The 19,432-nt window shown below is 54.7% G+C and overlaps 1 protein-coding gene across 1 annotated transcript in view; it reads left to right on the top strand.

The window, feature by feature from the left end:
• Positions 1-19,432, top strand: part of TWF2 (twinfilin actin binding protein 2) — a 28,421-nt gene that overhangs the window by 2,720 nt on the left and 6,269 nt on the right. The window contains exons 2-5 of the mRNA XM_068157914.1: positions 8,254-8,331; positions 12,920-13,098; positions 16,748-16,843; positions 17,652-17,756. Coding sequence (XP_068014015.1) covers positions 8,254-8,331; positions 12,920-13,098; positions 16,748-16,843; positions 17,652-17,756 — 458 coding nt within the window. The remainder of the gene's footprint in view (positions 1-8,253; positions 8,332-12,919; positions 13,099-16,747; positions 16,844-17,651; positions 17,757-19,432) is intronic.

Here is a 19,432-nt window from a genome sequence, read left to right as displayed (position 1 = left end):
GCAGGGAAGAGCTGCAGGTTTGGGGGGTTTAACTGGGGGGAGGCTTTCATGCAGAGGCAAGAGGATAATTATTACTCTTTGGTAGGTTCCCTTGAAGTTCCTGGCAAGAAAGCAGAGCTGCCATGGAGACTGCCAGGCTGGGGAGGCGGTTGGAAGCTATCAAAGGTTGCTGTGGGCTTCTTGGGGCTGGAAACCTGCTTTTTAACTACAGCTGTGAGGACTTGCCAAGAGTTTTCAGTCTTTGTTCTGCCGTGAGTAGCATTAGATGGGGACAGCATTCACTGCTGGAGTTTAAAAGCCAGGCCTGGCTGCTGTGCCTTAGGAACATGATGCTCAACAAGGGCTTTGATGCTAGTGGGAAGTCACCCAGTTGCCTCTGGGTGCTCTTTTGTGACCTCTGAGTAGAGAGGGGGAAATGTAAAGGGGGTGGCTTATATTTTTTCATCTAGAAAGTAAAGAAATCAAATGCATGGTGTTTCTTCAAGCAAAAAAATGGAGTTTGGGACCAGCTCTTTCTGGGGTCAGTAGCAAGACGTAGGGATGGGGAAGGACCTTTGCTCCCATCTGTGGCTGAGCCTCTGCTTTGCCCCAGGACTGAGTCTTGCCCCAGGAGTGTTTGGTAGGAAACAGCCATTTGCTTCAAGAGAAGCACAGTGGTGATGAACATAGGCAGGAGTGATGTCAGATGGGGAAAAGGAGCAGAAAAAGGGAACCTAGGAGCTGCTTGGTCTGCAAAGGTCTGCTGTAAAACAGCTGGCTTCCTGATTCCTTATTGAGAAGAAAGCTAGAGATGAAAAGAAGCAGCCTCCTCAGTCCCTGTCCTCCTGCCATGCTGGGAGGCAGTGCTGGCTCCCCAGGTGCCTGACCACTTGAATTCAGGGGCAGCTTTGTGGCTGGGATACCAGAGGTAATGCCCTAACCAGGGATGTGTCTTGGCATTTGTGGAGGAGGAGGAGAAAGGATGACTGGTCCGTGGCCCCTGGGGTCCTTGGAAGACAGAGGGCACTGGGCTGCTGCAAGAGTGGGTTTGAGGAGCTGGTCCCCACTTGTGAGCTCTTTTCTGGGGCCAGTACCCAACTTGGAGGTTGACACCCAGCTGGGGTGGTGGCCCTTGTCCCAACACATCAGGATGACCAGAGCAGCACTGGGGGTAGAAGACCAGACAGACATCCTAAGATATCAACCCCCTTGAAGTTAAGCACCTAAAGGAGTGAGGTAGAGGAAGTCTCTTGGACAATGGGCATTGAGAGACTGCAACAAGATTGCTGCCAGCATCTGTCCCTGGATCCCTGTCCCTGTTGACACCCAAATCCAAGCTCCCAGCAGTGCCTTTGCTGGGCAGGGAAGAGGGGCAGTGACCAGCAAGTTCTGCAGCAAAGCAGGACGGGGCATGCTGGCACCACCTCTTGGCTTTGGAATGCTGTCACTGTGGGTGTCACTGATGCTGCCCACAGGGGTGAGCACTGCCTACCCCCAAGTGAGGGGAGGGCTGGGTGACTCTGCTCCAAGCTGCCAGAGCGGAGGGAAGATGAGTCCTGGGCACGCACATGGAAAACCAGGGCTTGGGAAGCAAGCTGCTGGCATCAGGCAGGTGGCTGAAAGCCTCTGGGCAGGATTTGCAATGCAGACCAGGAGTGGCATGAAATCCTGCAGGATATGGCCCAGAAAATGGGGAGAAAAGCTTTGCTTATGTCCTCTCTTGCTCAGATATTTCCCCCCCCCCCCCTCCTTTCTATTTTCTCCTGACATCTGTAGCTTTTCCCCAGCAAAAGGATTCCCTCCAAGGACTTGATTTTTTTTTTCAATGGTGAGAAATAAAATCCTCTTAGCTCTTAAACTGGCCAGCTATGACTGTCAGCAGCAAAGCTCTCTGCAGCAAGCAAGCTGAGCAGGCACTGCATGGGAAAGTTACATTGGAATAGCCTGGAAAGAAGGAATTTTAGCCACGGCTCTTCTGCGCCTGTCGCTGTCGTGCTCCTTCTTGGATGCCCTGGCAGGAGAGCTACCTGTGCAGGACAGCTGTGGGTGGTGCAGATGTAACTGTGCTCTATTCATCAGCATCTTGACTGCTGCCTGGCCAAGCATCCCTGGAGTGTGGACAACTTTTGCCTGGCTTTGTGGTTAGATTTTTGGCCGAGTTTCCCTGCTGCGCTCCGGACAGTGAAAGGGAAGCAGACACCTGGAGGCACATCGACTTGAGGATTATGTCCAGGGAATGAAAGATTGATGGCCAGAGGCTCGAGTTTCCAGTCAGGAGAGCAAGGTGACTCCATGTATTGAGAGAGGCATCCGTTTCAGGGAGCATGCATTATTGATCTGGGAGCTGGGCACTGCCATCGGCGTCGGGGGGGACTGGCAAAGGTCGGAGACGCCAAAGCCTGTCGCTCCCCCAGCAAGTGAGCGAGAGCATGGAGGAGGGGAGGCAGTGTTATCTCTCCTCCACCCCCACCCTGCTGGTGCTTCCCCAAGGGCTGTGCAGGCGGCTCAGTTGCCACCCTGGCATCCCCAGGGAGAGGCTGTCCCGTTGCTGTGGCTACGACTGTCACTGCTGCGTGGGGCCCCTGTGTCCCTCCAGCTTCCTTTGGTCTGGCTCTGCTCAGATAAGCTAATGGGGGCTGTAAGCATCAGAAAAAGGGATGCAAGAGGCAAGGGCTGTTTTGGTGGGGTAGTACCTACAAACACCATCCCACTGCTCTGTCTCACAATGTTTTCAAGCAAGTGTGAGGCTTCAAGCCCAGCACTGAGATCTCTGAGGGGGTGATCCAAACGATGGCACCCGGGGCCAGGGCAGTGCCTGCTGTGGCTGCAAACAGGGTGTCCCCTCAAGGAGTGCAGAGATCTGGCCACCCTGCTGGTCCCTCAGGCATAGGTTCTTCAGGCTTTGGTCTGCACCTGCTCAGTGCTGAGGAGGAGGCAGGCACCACTGTGCCTTCCTACCACCAGCTCCTCTTCTCTTCTGGAAGCTTGCCTGCATGATCAGGGCCACCTGAAGGCCAGCACTGGCCAAAACATCACCTCCCTGTCCTGCTGAGCTGCCTGGCCTGTGTGCCCTGGTGCCAATGGCTGGCTCTGCTCAGCCCTCCACCCCAAATGGGTGGCAGGTGCTGCTGGACAAGGAGGGTTTGTGTTGTAAGGGGCCCTGGGACATGCTGTTAGCAGACTGCTAGTTGGAGGTGGCTCGTGAATAGGAGACAACTCGTCTGCAGCCTACAAACAAGTGGGAGAGGGAGGTGCTGCACGACTTAGTGGCTGGAGGCAATTTTTGGGCTGTCATGAGAGAGTGGCTGAGGAGGCATCAGGTGCTTATGCCCAACAAGTCTGCCAGGAGGGTTGGTGGCAGGGCTGGGCTGCATTGTAGAAAGGCCAGAAGGTTTCTCAGGATGTTACTAAGCTCTCCCTGCCTCAAAGCAGCAGCAGCCCCTGAGGGGTTTTTGGGGGGGACAGGGACAGGTTTGGCAACCCTCAGGACAGAGTTTCCCAAATGCTGTGGTGAGACCTGATGTTTTTGGCTGGAAAAGCAGTACAAGTAGCTGTTCATTTTTCTTCTCTGGGATGACCAGCCCCAGTTCCTTTGCTTACTGCTGCACCTCCTGGTCTCGGTGCTGCCCGTCCCGTGCCTTGCTCCCTGCACAGTGCTGAGCCTGGATGTGCTGTTCGTGCTGTGCCTGCAGCTTTGTCAGCAGCAAACAACTTGGTTGTGCTCTTCTTCCTGCCTTCACAAATTACTTTGCCTGCAATAACGTGGAGTGATTAACCTGAACTTGGCTTGCAACCCACCTCTCCTCTCTGGAGCTGCTGGACCCTTCCCTGCACTGCTGTAGCCGGTCCTTCTCCTGCTTACAGTACTTTGCTTCCTACTGAGTTTCATCCTGTTTCTTTTTTTCCCAGCCCATTTCTCCAGTCTCCTGAGAGACCAGTGAATTCTTCTCCAGCACGTGCTTGCACCTCCTCTAGCTTCCCACCTTACAGCTGCAGGAAGTATTACTGTGGTTGCCAGAAGTGTTCATGGAAATGTGGACCAAACCTGGACCTACCACAGGTCCCCAGGAGACCTTGCTTGATCCACCCTCTGATACCTCCCATGCAGTTTTGTGCTTGTGCTGTAGAGGTTCACCACCATCATGTTTCCTAAGCTGGCTTCTGGCACTTGGAGGTGCTTAGGAATCTGAGTTGAGACCCCTGAAGCCCACAGGTCTGTGGCACTGCTGCAGGACTGATCTCATGCAACATCATCTCGGTAGATCCCTGCTGGCTGTAGCCCAGCATGGATTTGTTTCTGGATTAATTGTTCCAGGGTTTTCCAGGAGCCCATGTTTAGAGGATGAGTTGGACATGCAAGGCCCCCTCCAGCCCTCTGCCCCACTGCTCCTGCCTTTCCCTGATTCTTGTGGTTTCCCCACCTGTGGGGTTTTCAGCACTTGAGCTGAGTCCTGGAGGGACTTCCTGGCAGGGAGATGCCCAAGGGCAGGGGTACTGCTCCTCTCCATCTCCAGGATCTCCTCCCTGCCTTTCTTCCAGAGCCAGCTGTGGACATTTATATTGCTATTTTGGGCACACAAGACATCTCATCGAGTCTGTTGTGCCAATTAAGTGGTAATCATGCTGTAAGGGAGCAGGTGCTGAGCTCATGCCGAAGCCTTTGCTCCTTTCCTGGCTCTTGGCTCTGCATCACAAGAGGCAGAAGGGGGCAATGAAGACAACCTGGTGATTTGTTTCTTTTATTTCAATGAAAATTGTGTTGGTTCTTTCATTACTCTTTTCTTTTTATTCTATTTTATTTTATTTTTTGGCAGAACTAAAACTTGGAAGCCTGCTCTGAGTTCTTTGAAAGCTCTGCCTCCGTCCCCTCTGGAAAGCATCTCCCTCCCTGGCAGACCTTGTGGTATTTCCCACTGTGTGCTCAGCTCCTCCAGCAGCATCTGTGCTTTTTCCCATCCCCTGAAGGCCCTCTCTGACCACCCAGGTCCCAGAGCTGGGCCATCACTTGTCAGTCACTGCACTGCCACTCATCCCAGCTGTTCATCCAGGACTTCTGGGCACTCCTGGTGTTTCCAGGTGGGCCGAAGGGTTGTGTTTTCCCAGACTCCTGATTTTCCAGACCCCTGTGTGCCCTTGGGCTCTGGGAGGGATGGGGTGAAGCCCAGAGGGATTTGCAAGCCAGTTAGTGCTGCAGAGCTTCCCTCTTTCCCCCCTGCAGCTGTTGCTATAGAACATCCAAGACCATTGTTATTCTCTCCTGCTTTGGCAGTGCAGTGGGAGCTGGTGAAGCTTAATGCTCCTCAGGAGCTGTTGGCTCCTGCATGAGGATTCCAGGGCATACAAATGTCTCTTTTTCCTCCTCTTCTTCTGCCTGTGTGCTTGCAGCAACCACAGATGCCACCAGAAGGAAGCAGCTTCTCTCAGCAGGGAAAGGGCTAAAAATACCAGAGCATCCTTGGGTGGGCATGGTGGAAGCAGGCTGAGCTCCCAGCCAGTGCTTAGAGAAGGTGAAGATCTGCACACAGGAGCTAAAAGACCCAACTGTCTTGATGCTGATGGAGGAATAAGGATGGTTTGCTCAGGCTGGAATGATCCTAGCAAACTGTCTATGTGTCCCCCTAAACTGCTCTGGCAGACTGATGTGCCTTTGCTGGGTGTCTGTGTGCCTGTTCCCACGGGCTCCTGCTGGGGTGGCATCTCCTGGTTTGTACCCCAGTGCTGCTGTTTGCAGGGTCCCAGCCTGGGACCTCTTATTTGTGCCTCTCCTCTCCATGACAGGGAAAGCCATCTGCACCTCTGATTAGGGCAGGTTTTGACATCTCAGATGTGTTGCTTGAGGGAGACAGGGAGGAGTACCCCAAGGGGCTCCCCAGGACATCCCTGCCCACCTCTCAGCCTGTATCACCATCAGCATCTTCACATGGGGAAAAATCCACGGCCTCTCCTTCCATGGGGCTGGGGGAGCTGTGAGCAGTGCCCAAGCCCAGGGTCTGCCTCCACAGGACAGAGGGCACTGGCATGTAGTGGAGCTGGTGGCCCCGTGCCCCTTGGACAAGTGAGGGTAGCATCAAGCCTCCTCCTGCAGCCAGGGGCCTGTGCCAAAGGGTGGTGCCCACAGCTGGGGGAGCTGAAGTGGGATGGGTACAGCCCTTGTCCAGCACCACACCCCTCTGGCTGAGGGAGTGGTGGCTTTCTCTGCAAAGTGTCCTCACTGTGGTGCTCTTGGGCTTCAGGGGCCGAAGCAGGGCTCCTTCCTGCTGTGGGCTGCACTGGCACCGTGCTCAGTTATGGGCAGGTGACATGGCCAAGCACTGGGAGTCAAGGGGCTGCTGCCAACAGCTCTAGCCCAGGACCTGACTCTCTGCCAGGCTGGCTTCCTTAGTGTCTCTGCCAAATGCAGAGCTGCCTGCAGCTTTGGACTCACAGCACCCCCTGGACCGTATAGGAGGAGCTCAGGTGTGTAACTGAAGGGGCTTCTGGGGGCAGTTGGGCTGGGAGATGCTCCTTGTCAGGGAGCTCAGCCTGTCCAAGCTGCTTCTCTTGGGTGTTGCCTTCTCCTATAGTGTGGTTTGGGTGGGACAGGGAGCTCTGCATTGATAAGGGTTCCAAGGTGGGCACATTACACTTCCAACACTGAAGGAGTTGGGGCTGTTCAGTCTGGAGAAGAGAAGGCTCCGAGGTGACCTCATTGTGGCCTTCCAGTATCTGAAGGGGGCTACAGGAAGGCTGGGGAGGGACTGCTCAGGAAGTGATAGAACTAGGGGCAATGGAATGAAGCTGGAGGTGGGGAGATTCAGGCTGGATGTGAGGAGGAAGTTCTTCCCCATGAGAGTGGTGAAGCCCTGGAATGGGTTGTCCAGGGAGGTAGTTGAGGCCCCGTCCCTGGGGGTGTTTAAGCCCAGGCTGGCTGAGGCTCTGGCCAGGCTGCTCTAGTGTGGGGTGTCCCTGCCCATGGCAAGGGGGTTGGAACTGGATGATCCTTGTGGTCCCTTCCAACCCTGACTGATTCTATGATACTATGAACACTGGCTGTGGACTGCTCCTTTCAACACCTGCTGCCAGCTGTTGTCTCCTGGTAGGACACCAAAGACTGGTTGCTGGTGCCTGGTGCTTGGGAAGGAAAGTGTGCAAAGGAAAGTGGGTCCCCAAAATGCTTCCTGAAAGCCTTCCTCAAACAAAGCCCTGCCAGGTCTGGAGCAAAACCCCAGGGGCATTGCCTTTCCCTTCTTAGAATAAACCTTTATCTAGAATAAACCAAACCAGGTTGGAAGAGACCTTCAAGATCATCGTGTCCAACCCATCAACCAATCCAACCCACCCAAACAGCTAACCCATGGCACCAAGCACCCCATCAAGTCTCCTCCTAAACACCTCCAGTGATGGTGACTCCACCACCTCCCCAGGCAGCCCATTCCAATGGCCAATCACTCTCTCTCTATAGAACTTCTTCCTAACATCCAACCTGAACCTCCTCTGGCGCAGCCTGAGACTGTGTCCTCTTGTTCTGGTGCTGGCTGCCTGGGAGAAGAGACCAACCTCTGCCTGTCTACAACCTCCCTTCAGGTAGTTGTAGACAGCAATAAGGTCACCCCTGAGCCTCCTCTTCTCCAGGCTAAGCAACCCCAGCTCCCTCAGCCTCTCCTCACAGGGCTGTGTTCCAAACCCCTCACCAACTTCGTTGCCCTTCTCTGGACACCTTCCAGCAACTCAACCTCCTTCCTAAACTGAGGGGCCCAGAACTGGACACAGGACTCGAGGTGCAGCCTAACCTTCTCCAGCTTCAAACCAGTGCCTCCAGCTTGGAGTCTGCACCTTAAGGAGCAGCATCCCCACCCCATGCCTCGAGGCCAGGATGCCCCAGCGCACCGGGCCGTCTCCCAGGCACCCCCTGGGCGCACACCCTGCCGGCCTGTCAAGCGGATGAACTTGTCACTTGAGCTCTCCCCGCCCGCACCAGCCAAGCCATCAGCTAAATTTGGGTGATTATGTTCACCCAGGCCAAGGATCAAGTTCTCTGGATCACATGTGCTCCCAGCTGCTGGCTGACTCTGCTGCCCTCAGGGGGACCAGCGCTTAGCTCCCAGCTGTTTGGCCTCGGAACTGTTATTTTCCGTAGTTTATTGGGGTGCCGGAGATTTTGTTTGGGGGGTTTTTTGTTGTTGGATTTTGAGTTTTCTATCCTGCCAAGTTGCTCCCCTGCCTGGCCAGATCACCAGGCAGCCCAGCACCTGCTCTGCCTGCTAAATCTGATCGTGATGTTTCTGGTTCTTTCAGCCACCACGGAGCTCAGGGACTTCTTTGCCAAAGCCCGGAACGGTTCGGTTCGGCTCATCAAGGTCGTCATTGAGGACGGTAAGTCCTGCCTTTGAGGGCTTTGATTTGCACCATGTTGGTTCTCTGTGTCACCTCTCCTCCTCCTTTCCCCTTTGTTCCTGTGGTGCCAGCTCGTGGCTTTTGGAATCGTGCTGCTGGGGCTCCCTGGCGCCTGCCAGGCCGGAGCTGACGTAGGAGCTCACACTCTGGGTGTGCCGAGGAGCCCCGAGGCAGCGCTGGGGCCAAGCAAAGCTTTGCCAGTGGGGTGACACCAGCGTCCAGGGTTGGGGCTGGGGTCTGGGGAGCTTTTGCTGCTCTGTCCAATGATGCTATGGGACCCCTGGGAGAAGCTCTGTGGGTGCCACGGGACCTTGGCTGGGAGCAATATGCAGGATCTTCCTCCCTGGACGTGGTGTCTCGTGCCAGACAAGGAGATGCTCAGGACAGGCAGGTGCTTTAGTGTGGGGCTCAGCACAGGGCCTTGACTGCACCCCACAAGGGATGCTGTGCTCTGAAAGCCAGCCCAGCCCTGCTCCTGTGCCTGGGGCTACCCCCAGCCCCATTTGCAGGCTGGCATCGACCTGGCCACGTTTTTCCCATGGAAATGTGCTTCTAGGCCTCAGAATCTATCAGATAAATAAGTGAAGCAAAGCACTGATTTGGAGATCCCAGCAGGAGCCTCTGTGGTGTAGGTTTTCCATCACCTCAGCCTCTCACAGTTGCATATGAATGACTCATGGGAGCAGGGATGCTAATGCTCTGCCAAGATGCTGTCACCAACTCCCTTGGGTGGGCCTCCAGGACCAGGCTGCAGATGCCAAGGTGGATGTGTTCCTAAGGAGCCTGTGCTGGCCTTTGGAGGTGCTGCAAAGCCTCATTTGGGAGAGCAGCACACCTTGAAATGCATTGGACACATCAGGAGGGCCAACTTGTTCATTGGTGTTGGCTTTGTCCTCAGTGAGGTCTCTCTCTGCTGGGAAGTGACATCTCTGCTGTTTCTTTGGAGGATCTGTGACAAGGATGCTGCTTTCTTGGCTCCTTTTCCTTTCAAGAAGTGGGAGTCAGGATATGTCATGGATGCCCCCAAGCCTGGACTTGGATTGTGGCTGTGATGCTGGCAAGAGAGACTTTTTCCCATCAGTGGAAACTCTGTCCAACCATCTCCACTCAGGCCAAACATGTTTATTTTAGGGGTACCTGGAGGTTTTTACCCTTCTCCTTCTCAAAACAGATAGTTTTGCTGAAGGGCTGTGGGATAATTTTCTCTTTCTGATGTGTCAGCAGCAGCAGGTGCTTCAGGGACCAGCCTTGCTTTGTGCTTCCCATTCTGACTCCCATACCCTGCTGCTGCATTCCCCCAGCCTGGCCCATCCATGGGCAGCTCTGGAGGAGCTCAGGTGTCTGCAGAAGTCTCTTGAGATGTGGTGGAGCCCAAAGCAGGTGGAAGGAGGAGAGCCAGGAGCATCTCTTCACCACAGAGCTTGGCCTGCTAGGGACAGCACCAGGTGGTCTCAGCAGGCTCAGGGACCTCCTGCCTGCCCTTCTGTGCAATTTAGTACAAGTTGCTTGGTCCCTCTGGGCCACTGCTCTTTTCTGTAACACTGAAGAAGACATCAGCCTGCTGCTACCCACCAGAGAAGGACCCTCAGCCAATAATGAGCAGCCAGGCAGATGTCACAGCTGGACAGATGGACTTGAGCATGCTGACCCTGGACAGGATGCCTCTTGAGCTGGCTAGGGAGGACATGCCAGCTGCCCTGCCTGCACAGGAAAAGAAGAGGAGAAGCCTCCAGAGCCATCTGATGGCTTGCAGAGGACCTTCTGCCCTATGGGGCATTTGTCTTGGGGCTTTTCTGAACAGGCAGTGGCTGGTGGAAGGAAAAGGAAGATGGTGCAAAGAGCCTTATGGCAAATGCATTGTGTCTAGGCATCCCAGGACAGCATCTAGGGCTGAGCAGCCCTCTGGGAGCTCTTTGAGCTGATACTGCCTTTAGGGGGGCTGGATAGAGAAGGTATGAGATGGGCAGGAGGTTGCACACTGAGGCTTAACAATGCTTTCCTGGCATGAGATCTGGTTGTGGTCCAACATGAGTTTAGTGATGCTGTACCCCACGCTGTCAGCCTTGTTTCTGGACAAGATTGGCATCCTGGCACGTTTCTCTGTGTGGAGGTAGTGATGTGCACTTTGCAGCCTCTGTCTCCTGCACTGTCCTGCTGCCAGAGCTGCAGCCTCCACTGCCTTCTATGGGCATCTGGGAGCAAGGCAGCCTGCTGCAGCTCAGTGCTGGGGGCACCCCCACCTCCAGAAATGCTCCCAGCTGCCCTTCTTCCAGCAGAAAGGGAGCCTGAAACAGCCAGTGCTGGTGAGGATGGTTTCCTGAAGGATGGCTGCTACGAGTTTCCCTGTCCTGATGCTTCCCAAGGAGTTGAATTTGGCCCTGAGTGGATTGAGCTGGGCTGTGAGGAGCCTGGTGGGAGGCAGGGAACTGAGTGTCTTTTCCAGCCCAGGGGGAAGCTGTAGGCTGCTGGCTCATGGCAGCAGGGCTGGGATCCAGCTTGGACACAGCCTGGGAACAGCCTGGGGTGATCTGACACCGACTGCCTCGTGTGTGAGGTGCTGGGATGTTTGGCAGACAGAGGCACCCATGAGCTGCCAGGGGGCTTGGCCAGGCAAATTCCTCCTCAGGATCCCAAGTCTTCATGATGCACACATCCATTTGCAGGGCTTTGAACTCATTTCAGGGGTGTGCTGAGGTTTGCACACTTCTCTTACTCAAAGCAGGTAGTTCTGCTGAAGGTAAAGTATCTTCAGCATCACCTTCTCTGCTGACCTTGTTACAGCCCTGGCAGCACATGCCCCTTGTGCACAAACAGCTACAAAGCCAGCTTGCTGTGGCAGGGAAGGGCTGTCTGGGGGAATTTCCTGCTGGGAAGGAAGGTGGGGTTAGGCCACACCTTGAGTACTGTGTCCAGTTCTGGGCTTCTCAGCTTAAGAAGGACATTGAGATACTTGAATGTGTCTAGAGAAGGGCAACACAGCTGGGGAGAGGTCTGGAGCACAGCCCTGTGAGGGGAGGCTGAGGGAGCTGGGGTTGCTTAGCCTGGAGAAGAGGAGGCTCAGGGGAGACCTTCTTGCTGTCCACAACTCCCTGAAGGGTGGTTGTAGCCAGGTGGGGGCTGGTCTCTTCTCCCAGGCAACCAGCACCAGAACAAGAGGACACAGTCTCAAGCTGCACCAAGGGAAGTTTAGGCTGGAGGTGAGGAGAAAGTTCTTCCCAGAAAGAGTAATTGGCCATTGGAATGTGCTGCCTGGGGAGGTGGTGGAGTCACCATCCCTGGAGGTGCTCAAAAAAGGCCTGGATGTGGCACTTGGAGCCATGGTTTAGTTGTCAGGAGGTGTTAGGTATTAGATAATAGGTTGGACTTGATGATCTCTGAGGTCTTTTCCAGCCTGGTTGATGCTGTGATTCTGTAATGGGCCCAAGCCCTTTATCCCTCAACTGTTTTCCTTGGCAGCTTTTGTGCTATGAGATTCATTGCTGCTGAGCTGGGTGGGAGGGAGAGGGTCAGAGAAGCAACTAAATCCTGGCTGCCAGTGGGCAGTGGTCCAAGCAGGGTGTGTGCCAACATGCACCCCCTGGAGTGCCATCTGCCCAAACCCCAGCTCAGTATGCTCTGGCACCTCCAGATTTGCCTACCTCTTGCTCTTGGTCCTGACCTCTCCCCTCAGACCGTTCTACATCTCAAGTGGAACAAAAATACAAGGTGTTCTCCAGCAGCCTACACTGATCATTGCTGTTGCTGATGCTTTTCCATCCAGTCATCCCAGAGCCTGGCTTGGCTGGGGGTTTCCTGTTCATACAATGCCTGCAGTTGCGTTTCAGTTCCAGCTGAGCACTGCACAGCTCGCAGGGCTCCAGCCCCTCTTGTGTAGCAGCTGACCAAAAGCCCCTCCAGACACCTGAGATGCAACCACCAGCATGAAATGTGTAGATCAGTTCCAGAGGCTGGGGCTGTCCTGGTGTACCTGTCAGGCTGGGCTCTCTGGGACACCTCTGGTCTCTTCAGGCACAGCTTTTGAGTATCAGCTCTAAATTTAACTTCTGTGAGGTTAGGGGAATCCAACAGAAGCAGCTTGGGTTCACTGTCCCAGTTTTTGCTATGGGACCTTTCTTCTGCTCAGGACCCCAAATCTAGGTGATTCCTCACATCCCTGCTGAGGTGTTCTACTGCCCCTAGTGCTTACCCAGGTGGGATGGAGGAGGTCTGTTCTGTTGTGAACAAGGAGGGATGGTTGGAGACTACAGAGCTGGAGGGAGCAGAGCGCAGGGAGGCTATGGATGGTCAGCAGAGAGGAGGACATGGGACAGGAGGTTGTTGGACAGGAAGCATTTGGGTGCTGGCAGAAATTCAGTCCATCCATGGTGGCCACAGTCCTGATGGCATCCACCAGTGGGGGTGTACAGTCCTGGATATGCTTCAAGACCTTGATCTGTCTTTCTGCAGGCTGACATCGTTGCTGCTGCTCGAGCTGCAGCAGGCCCTTGGACAAGCTGCCTCAGGGTCCTGCGGGGTGAGCTAAGCCTTGCCTTCAGCTGACACCACCTTTCCTGTCTTCTCCTTGCAGAGCAGCTCGTGCTGGGAGCCCACAAGGAGCTGTCCCGACGCTGGGATGCCGACTACGATGCCTTGGTGCTGCCCCTGCTGGATGAGCAGCAGCCGTGCTACGTGCTGTACCGCCTGGACAGCCAGAACGCCCAGGGCTACGAGTGGATCTTCATCTCCTGGTCCCCCGACAGCTCCCCGGTGAGCTCCCTGCCAGCTGGGACGCCCCAGTGCGTGCTCACACACCTGCTCTGAGAGGGGGAGGGTGCAGGAGGTGCTGGCCAGGATGCCTTTGTGCTGGGGCTGAGGAGGAGCGTTCCCACCCTCTGTGTCTGTGTCAGCAAGTGGAGACTGGTTTGGGGAGGGAGCAGTTTTAGGACACAGTAAGATAGGCTGGACCCTTCCCATGTCCTCTGCAGCACTGCATGGGGAGGTGTGGAGGGTCTGGCATAGTATCATAGTATCAGTCAGGGTTGGAAGGGACCACAAGGATCATCCAGTTCCAACCCCCCTGCCATGGGCAGGGACACCCCACACTAGATCAGGCTGGCCAGAGCCTCAGCCAGCCTGGGCTTAAACACCTCCAGAGATGGGGCCCCAACCACCTCCCTGGACAACCCATTCCAGGGCTTCACCACTCTCATGGGGAAGAACCTCCTCCTCACATCCAGCCTGAATCTCCCCACCTCCAGCTTCATCCCATTCCCCCTAGTCCTATCACTACCTGAGATCCTGAGCAGTCCCTCCCCAGCCTTCCTGTAGGCCCCCTTCAGATCCTGGAAGGCCACAATGAGGTCACCTCGGAGCCTTCTCTTCTGCAGACTGCACAGCCCCAACTCCTTCAGTCTGTCCTCATAGGAGAGGTGCTCCAGCCCTCTGATCATCCTTGTGGCCCTTCTCTGGACACCTTCCAGCACCTCCATATCCCTCTTGTAATAGGGGCTCCAGAACTGGAGGCAGTACTCCAGGTGGGGTCTCACCAGAGCTGAGCAGAGGGAGAGAATCACCTCCCTTGCCCTACTGGCCACACTTCTGATGCAGCCCAGGATCTGATTGGCTTTGTGGGCTGCAAGTGCAGACTGAGAGCTGCATGTAGATAGGGGACCATGTGTGGACTATGGGGCTGGATGTAGGGATGGGACCATGGGGCTGGGAAGTTCCCATCCCTGTAGGTGTTTAAAAGCCATCTGACTGAGGTGCTTAAGGACGTGGTTTAAGAGTTACCTACAAAGAAATGTTAGGTTATGGTTGGACTTGATTGTAAGGTCTTGTCCACCCAGGCAGTTCTATGATCCTACCACAGCTCTGGCCAAAAATATCACTGGGAAGAGCTGGTGCTGGCAGCAGCCCTCCTGGCCGTGCCTCCAGCCTAGCCCCACTGTGCTAGGGCTGATGCAGAGCGGCTGCTGCCGCACCTCCAGGCCCAGCTCCCAAAGCAGCCTTGGAAAGGGCCAGGCAGGCTGTCCCCCTTGTGCTGCCTTTGGCACCTGTTGGGCTGGCTTGTGGGGTTGGAGACAGCATCAGAGAGTCCATGGAAAAGGGCTGGTTGGGAGGGAGCCTGGTTCAGAGGGTGTCAGCAGTACTGCTTGGAAAGCACCATCTGGCTGAGGCCATCTCTGTAACGGGCTTTCAGCAGGACACAGATTGCCTGCTGGGTCAAGCATGTGCTCGGGGTGTGTGTGTGTACACACACAAGCTGTGACAGCACAGAGATGCTGTATCTTTAGCATACAAGTTATATCAAATACATGATACAGAGATTTACTGCCATGGTAACAGGTGTGCTGGGCATTTATATGAACTGTGTTTGTGATACAGATCACACATGTTTGATGTTACTGGTGTTACATAGAGTACCCCTCCAAGAAAAGGGCCTGCCAGTTTGGTGAGAGACCATCACAGAATCATAGAATGGCTTAGGCTGGAAGGGACTTTCTTGATCACCTACTCCAACCTCCCTGCCATGGGCATGGGACACCTCTCAACTAGGCTCAGCTGCTCAGGGCCTCATGCAGCCTGGCCTTGAACAGCTTCAGGAAGGAGGCATCCACAACCTCCCTGGGCAGGCTACTCCAGAGCCCTGCCATCCTTGTACTGAAGGACTTCTTCCTAAGATCCAGTCTAAACCTACTTGCCCTCAGCTTAAAACCATTCCCCCTTCTCCTGTCACAGGACACCTTCAGGAGAAGTTCCTCTGCAACCTTCCTGTAGGATCCCTTCAGGTACTGGAAGGCAGCTGTAAGGCATGCCCCCTGCAACCCCAGAGTCTTCTCTTCTCCAGGCTGAACAACCCCAGCTCTCTCAGCCTATCCTCATAGCAGAGGTGTTCCAGTCTTTGGATCACCTTTGTGGCCCTCCTCTGGACTCACTCTGTGTCCTTCTTCCAATGGGGACACCAGAACTGGAGGCAGTATTGGAGGTGGGGGTTGCACAAGAGCAGAGTAATAGATCTAACAAGTATGGTTTCTCATCTGTGCACATAGATGTATGCACACATTCATAAGGGAGACCTTATTGCTGTCTACAACTCCCTGAAGGGAGGTTGTAGCTAGGTGGGGGTTGGTCTCTTCTCCCAGGCAACCAGCACCAGAACAAGAGCACACAGTCTCAAGCTGCACCAGGGGAGGTTCAGAGTGGATGTTAGGAAGAAGTTCTCCGTAGAAAGAGTGATTGGCCATTGGTAAGTGCTGCCCAGGGAGGTGGTGGAGTCACCATCACTGGAGGTGTTTAGGAAGAGACTTGATGGGGTGCTTGGTGCCATGGTTTAGTTGATTAGGTGGTGTTGGATGATAGGTTGGACTCGATGATCTCAAAGGTCTCTTCCAACCTGGTCTGGTCTGGTCTGGTCTGATCTGGTCTATCCTATCCTATCCTATATAATAATAATACAGAATCATAGAATCAACAAGGTTGGAAAAGACCTCAGAGATCATCAAGTTCAACCTGTCACCACAGACCTCATGACTACTAAACCATGATACCAAGTGCCACATCCAGTCCCCTCCTGAACACCTCCAGGGATGGGGACTCCACCACCTCCCTGGGCAGCACATTCCAATGGCTAACAACTCTCTCTGGGAAGAACTTTCTCCTCACCTTGAGCCTAAACCTCCCCTGGGACGGCTTGAGACTGTGTGCTCTTGTTCTGGTGCTGGTTGCCTGGGAGAAGAGACCAACCCCCTCCTGGCTACAACCTCCCTTCAGGTAGTTGTAGAGGGCAATGAGGTCACCCCTGAGCCTCCTCTTCTCCAGGCTAAACAACCCCAGCTCCCTCAGCCTCTCCTCACAGGGCTGTGCTCAAGGCCTCTCCCCAGCCTCATTGCCCTTCTCTGGACATGTTCAAGAGTCTCACTGTCCTTCTTAAATACAATAATATAGTAGATACTAATCTAATTTTGTGTGTGTGTGCCTCTGCAGATACACAACTGGAATACAATCATCTGGGTAGAATTGTGTGTGTTGTCTGCACATACATGTAGAGTAGACATTGCAAGGAACATCTTCACTCTGAAAGGGTTCTGAAACACTGGGACAGGCTCCCCAGGGAGGTATTTGAGTCTCCATCCCTGGAGATGTTTCAAAGAGGCAAAGATACGGTGCTGAGGGACGTGGTCTTGCACCAGAGATGGTAGAATTTGGCAGTGGTTGGATCTGATGATCTCGAAGGCCTTTTCTAAGGGAAGGATCCTGTGATTCCATGTGTGCATATACATGTGTGTGTATATACAAAACCCATAAGACTAGGGTTTTTTCTATATATCTCAAAAAGCTGTGGAGCTGCTGCTCTCCAGGCCCCCTGTACAGGATCCCCTCTCTCTCTAACCACACTTGCCACCCTGCTCCCTCCCAGGTTCGGCTGAAGATGCTGTATGCTGCAACCAGAGCAACGGTGAAGAAGGAGTTCGGTGGGGGGCACATAAAGGATGAGATGTTTGGAACAGTGAAGGTATGATGATGCTTCCTGGGCAGTCTTTTGGGCTCAAACCTGAGAGCCTACCCTGAGCTCAGCACTGAAGTGAGGCAGGACATGGGATGCTGGTGTTTGGAGGCTTGTCGCCAGCACTGCTTTAGTCTCTTGGGTGGCTGCTGCCGCTTTGTCCTGCCTGCATTGCTGCAGTCAGTCTGTGGTGGAGACTGTGGAAGAGAAGGGAGGAAGGCTCTGAACTTTACTCAGTGGGATCAGAAGCACCAGGTGGTGGCAGTGTCACTCCAGCAGCCAGAGGTGCTGCCATGCCAGGGTCGTCTGGCTGTGCTTCCGCAGCAGTACTCGACTGCAGGTTTTCCCTTGCCTTTCAACAAGGGAGCTGCCCAGCCAGGGCCTCCTGGGCATCAGCCCACCTCTGTGGCTTCTTGTGCTGATGGAAGTCAGGGAGCATTTCTGGTGGCTGCCTCCAGCTCCAGTGCCCATCTCTGCTGCTCTGGGGCTGTGGTCCTGACATTCCCGCTCACGCTCACAAGCTCTGTTAATCAGCTGGAGGAGCTGCACCTCAGTGGCTGTGAGTGGCTGAGGAGGAGCAGGGTGGTCTGAATGAGCATGGGTGGTCTTGGGCATGGTTTAAAAAGGAGCATGGGATTTGCAAGGAGGCATCTGAGAGCACTGCTTGGGTTGATCCTCCAGGTAAGGAAAGAGACCAAGACCCACTGGGTTGCTCAGATGCAGCCTCTGTGCTGGGTCTGCATCCAACCCTGCAGCAATAACCAGCCCCGATGAGCTAAGCACTCCCTGATGCTTCCCCCTGTCCCTCTGTCTGCAGGAGGATGTGTCTCTGAGTGGTTACCAAAAGCATGTGTCCTCCTGCTCTGCCCCAGCCCCACTGACTGCAGCTGAACAGGAGCTCCAGCAGATCCGCATCAATGAGGTGAGCGTCCACCAGCCCGGGGAGGAGGAGCCAGGACTGTGAGGTGCAGGGATGTGTCTGATGCTGGAGGTGTGGGAGTGAGTGTCCAGCTAGAAGGGGTTGCTCATTCCTACTGTATGCTCATGTAGCTCTGTGGTTTAACCTGCTCCTGCCCTCACTGAAGCAGACCAAGCCTCCTCGGGGCCAAGTTGGTGGCGTACAGAGGAATTTACAGACACCTTCTGCTGGAGGCCGTGAGCTCAGAGCTCCACTCCTCTAGCTGTAATTGCCATCAGAAGGTGGTCTGAGGCTGAGAGCAGGCAGCAGTCTCTAGCCCCTGGGTACAGGGCAGAAGCCAGAGCTGAGCCTGAGTTTGTGGGGCAGGCAGGAAGGATCTGGGCTTATCTTTGGGTGCAGCAGCCTCCTTTCCCCTGCTCTTCCTCTGTGGCTATATACACGAGGGATGCTGTCCAAAGAAATGCTGGGTTGAGCCTAAATTTGGGGGGCTATTTGCTGGGAAAAGAGTTGGAAGTGGGTAGGGTGAGATTGGTGGCAGAGAAGGCTGCAATTCCATTGCCTCCCCTGACAGTATTTTATGGCACTGTGGTGCTGCAAAACAGCAAGGCAGGGGGAAGGATTGGCTCCCTGGGTGGGAAGACAGTCTGGAAGCAGGATTTTGTTGGGATGGAAGGGTTGGACTTGGGTATCATAGAAACCCTTCCTGTCTAGAGGAGCATCCCTTGCTCTTCTACCTGTGCTGGCCCTGTGGGGTTCATGGGTGGGTCAGGACTTGCCTGGGAGATGTGAAGACAATCAGGCTGATGCCATTAATTAGTGGCCAAGATGAAGCAGGAGATTTCCACCTTCCAAAGCAGGTCCTGGGACAGCAGAGTTGAGGGGCACTTGGGAGATGTCACCAAGGGATGGTCTCCACTGGGGGGGTTTCAGTGTGGTTATCCCAGCTCCTAGTCTGGAGGGGCTGAGCAGGAGTTGTGCTGGAGGATCCAAGGTGATGTCCACACTTGGACAAGAGAGAGGTGGATGCTGATGGTGGTTCTGTGGCTTGTTTGGCACCTTTGGGTGCCTGTGCCATTGCCTTGGCTGGCCAAGTGCTGCAGGATTAAGTAGTTTTGGGGGGGGGTGGGAGGTTGTGTCTCACAGGGTGGAGTGCCCAGGTAAGTGGTGCCGTGGTGCTGGTTGTGCAGTTGGTCTGCCATGCTCTGCTTCCCACCCTTACCTTTGTGAGGGGTGACTCCTGGGTGCAGGTGCTGCTGCTCTTTGGGTTGGCTGGGGCTGATTTTTATATGTGTGCCACCCTGCATCAGCCCAGGCCAGGGGCAGTGCTCACTGGCACTTAGGAGGAGAGGAAAATGGATTTATTTTTGCCTGTGGATTTAAAGGCAGGAAGTGCTGGGTGTGTTGGTGCAGGGACTGTGCCTGCTCAGCTTCAGGCATGAGCAGGAGGGGATGGGAGCTGTGACTCGGGTGCTCGGTGCCACACTCGGGTCCTTGGCAGGGGAAGCTCACTCAGTGCAGCTTCAAGCAAGTTTCTGGAGCCACACAAAGCAGAGGGCTTTGATCCAGAGCAGCTGTGTGGGAGCAACTCTGAACCTGTAGCACCTTGCTCAGTGCAGCAATGCCTCCAGCCTGGCACATCACCCACAGCCTCACAGGGTCCTTGCAGGTGTGTGCACAGG

The sequence above is a fragment of the Melanerpes formicivorus genome, unplaced genomic scaffold (assembly GCF_026170545.1).
Source record: "Melanerpes formicivorus ecotype bairdi unplaced genomic scaffold, bMelFor1.0.p_v2 SCAF_38, whole genome shotgun sequence".
NCBI lineage: Eukaryota > Metazoa > Chordata > Aves > Piciformes > Picidae > Melanerpes > Melanerpes formicivorus.
The sequence above is the reverse complement of the archived record's forward strand: the minus strand, read 5'-3'. Positions and strand labels throughout refer to the sequence as shown.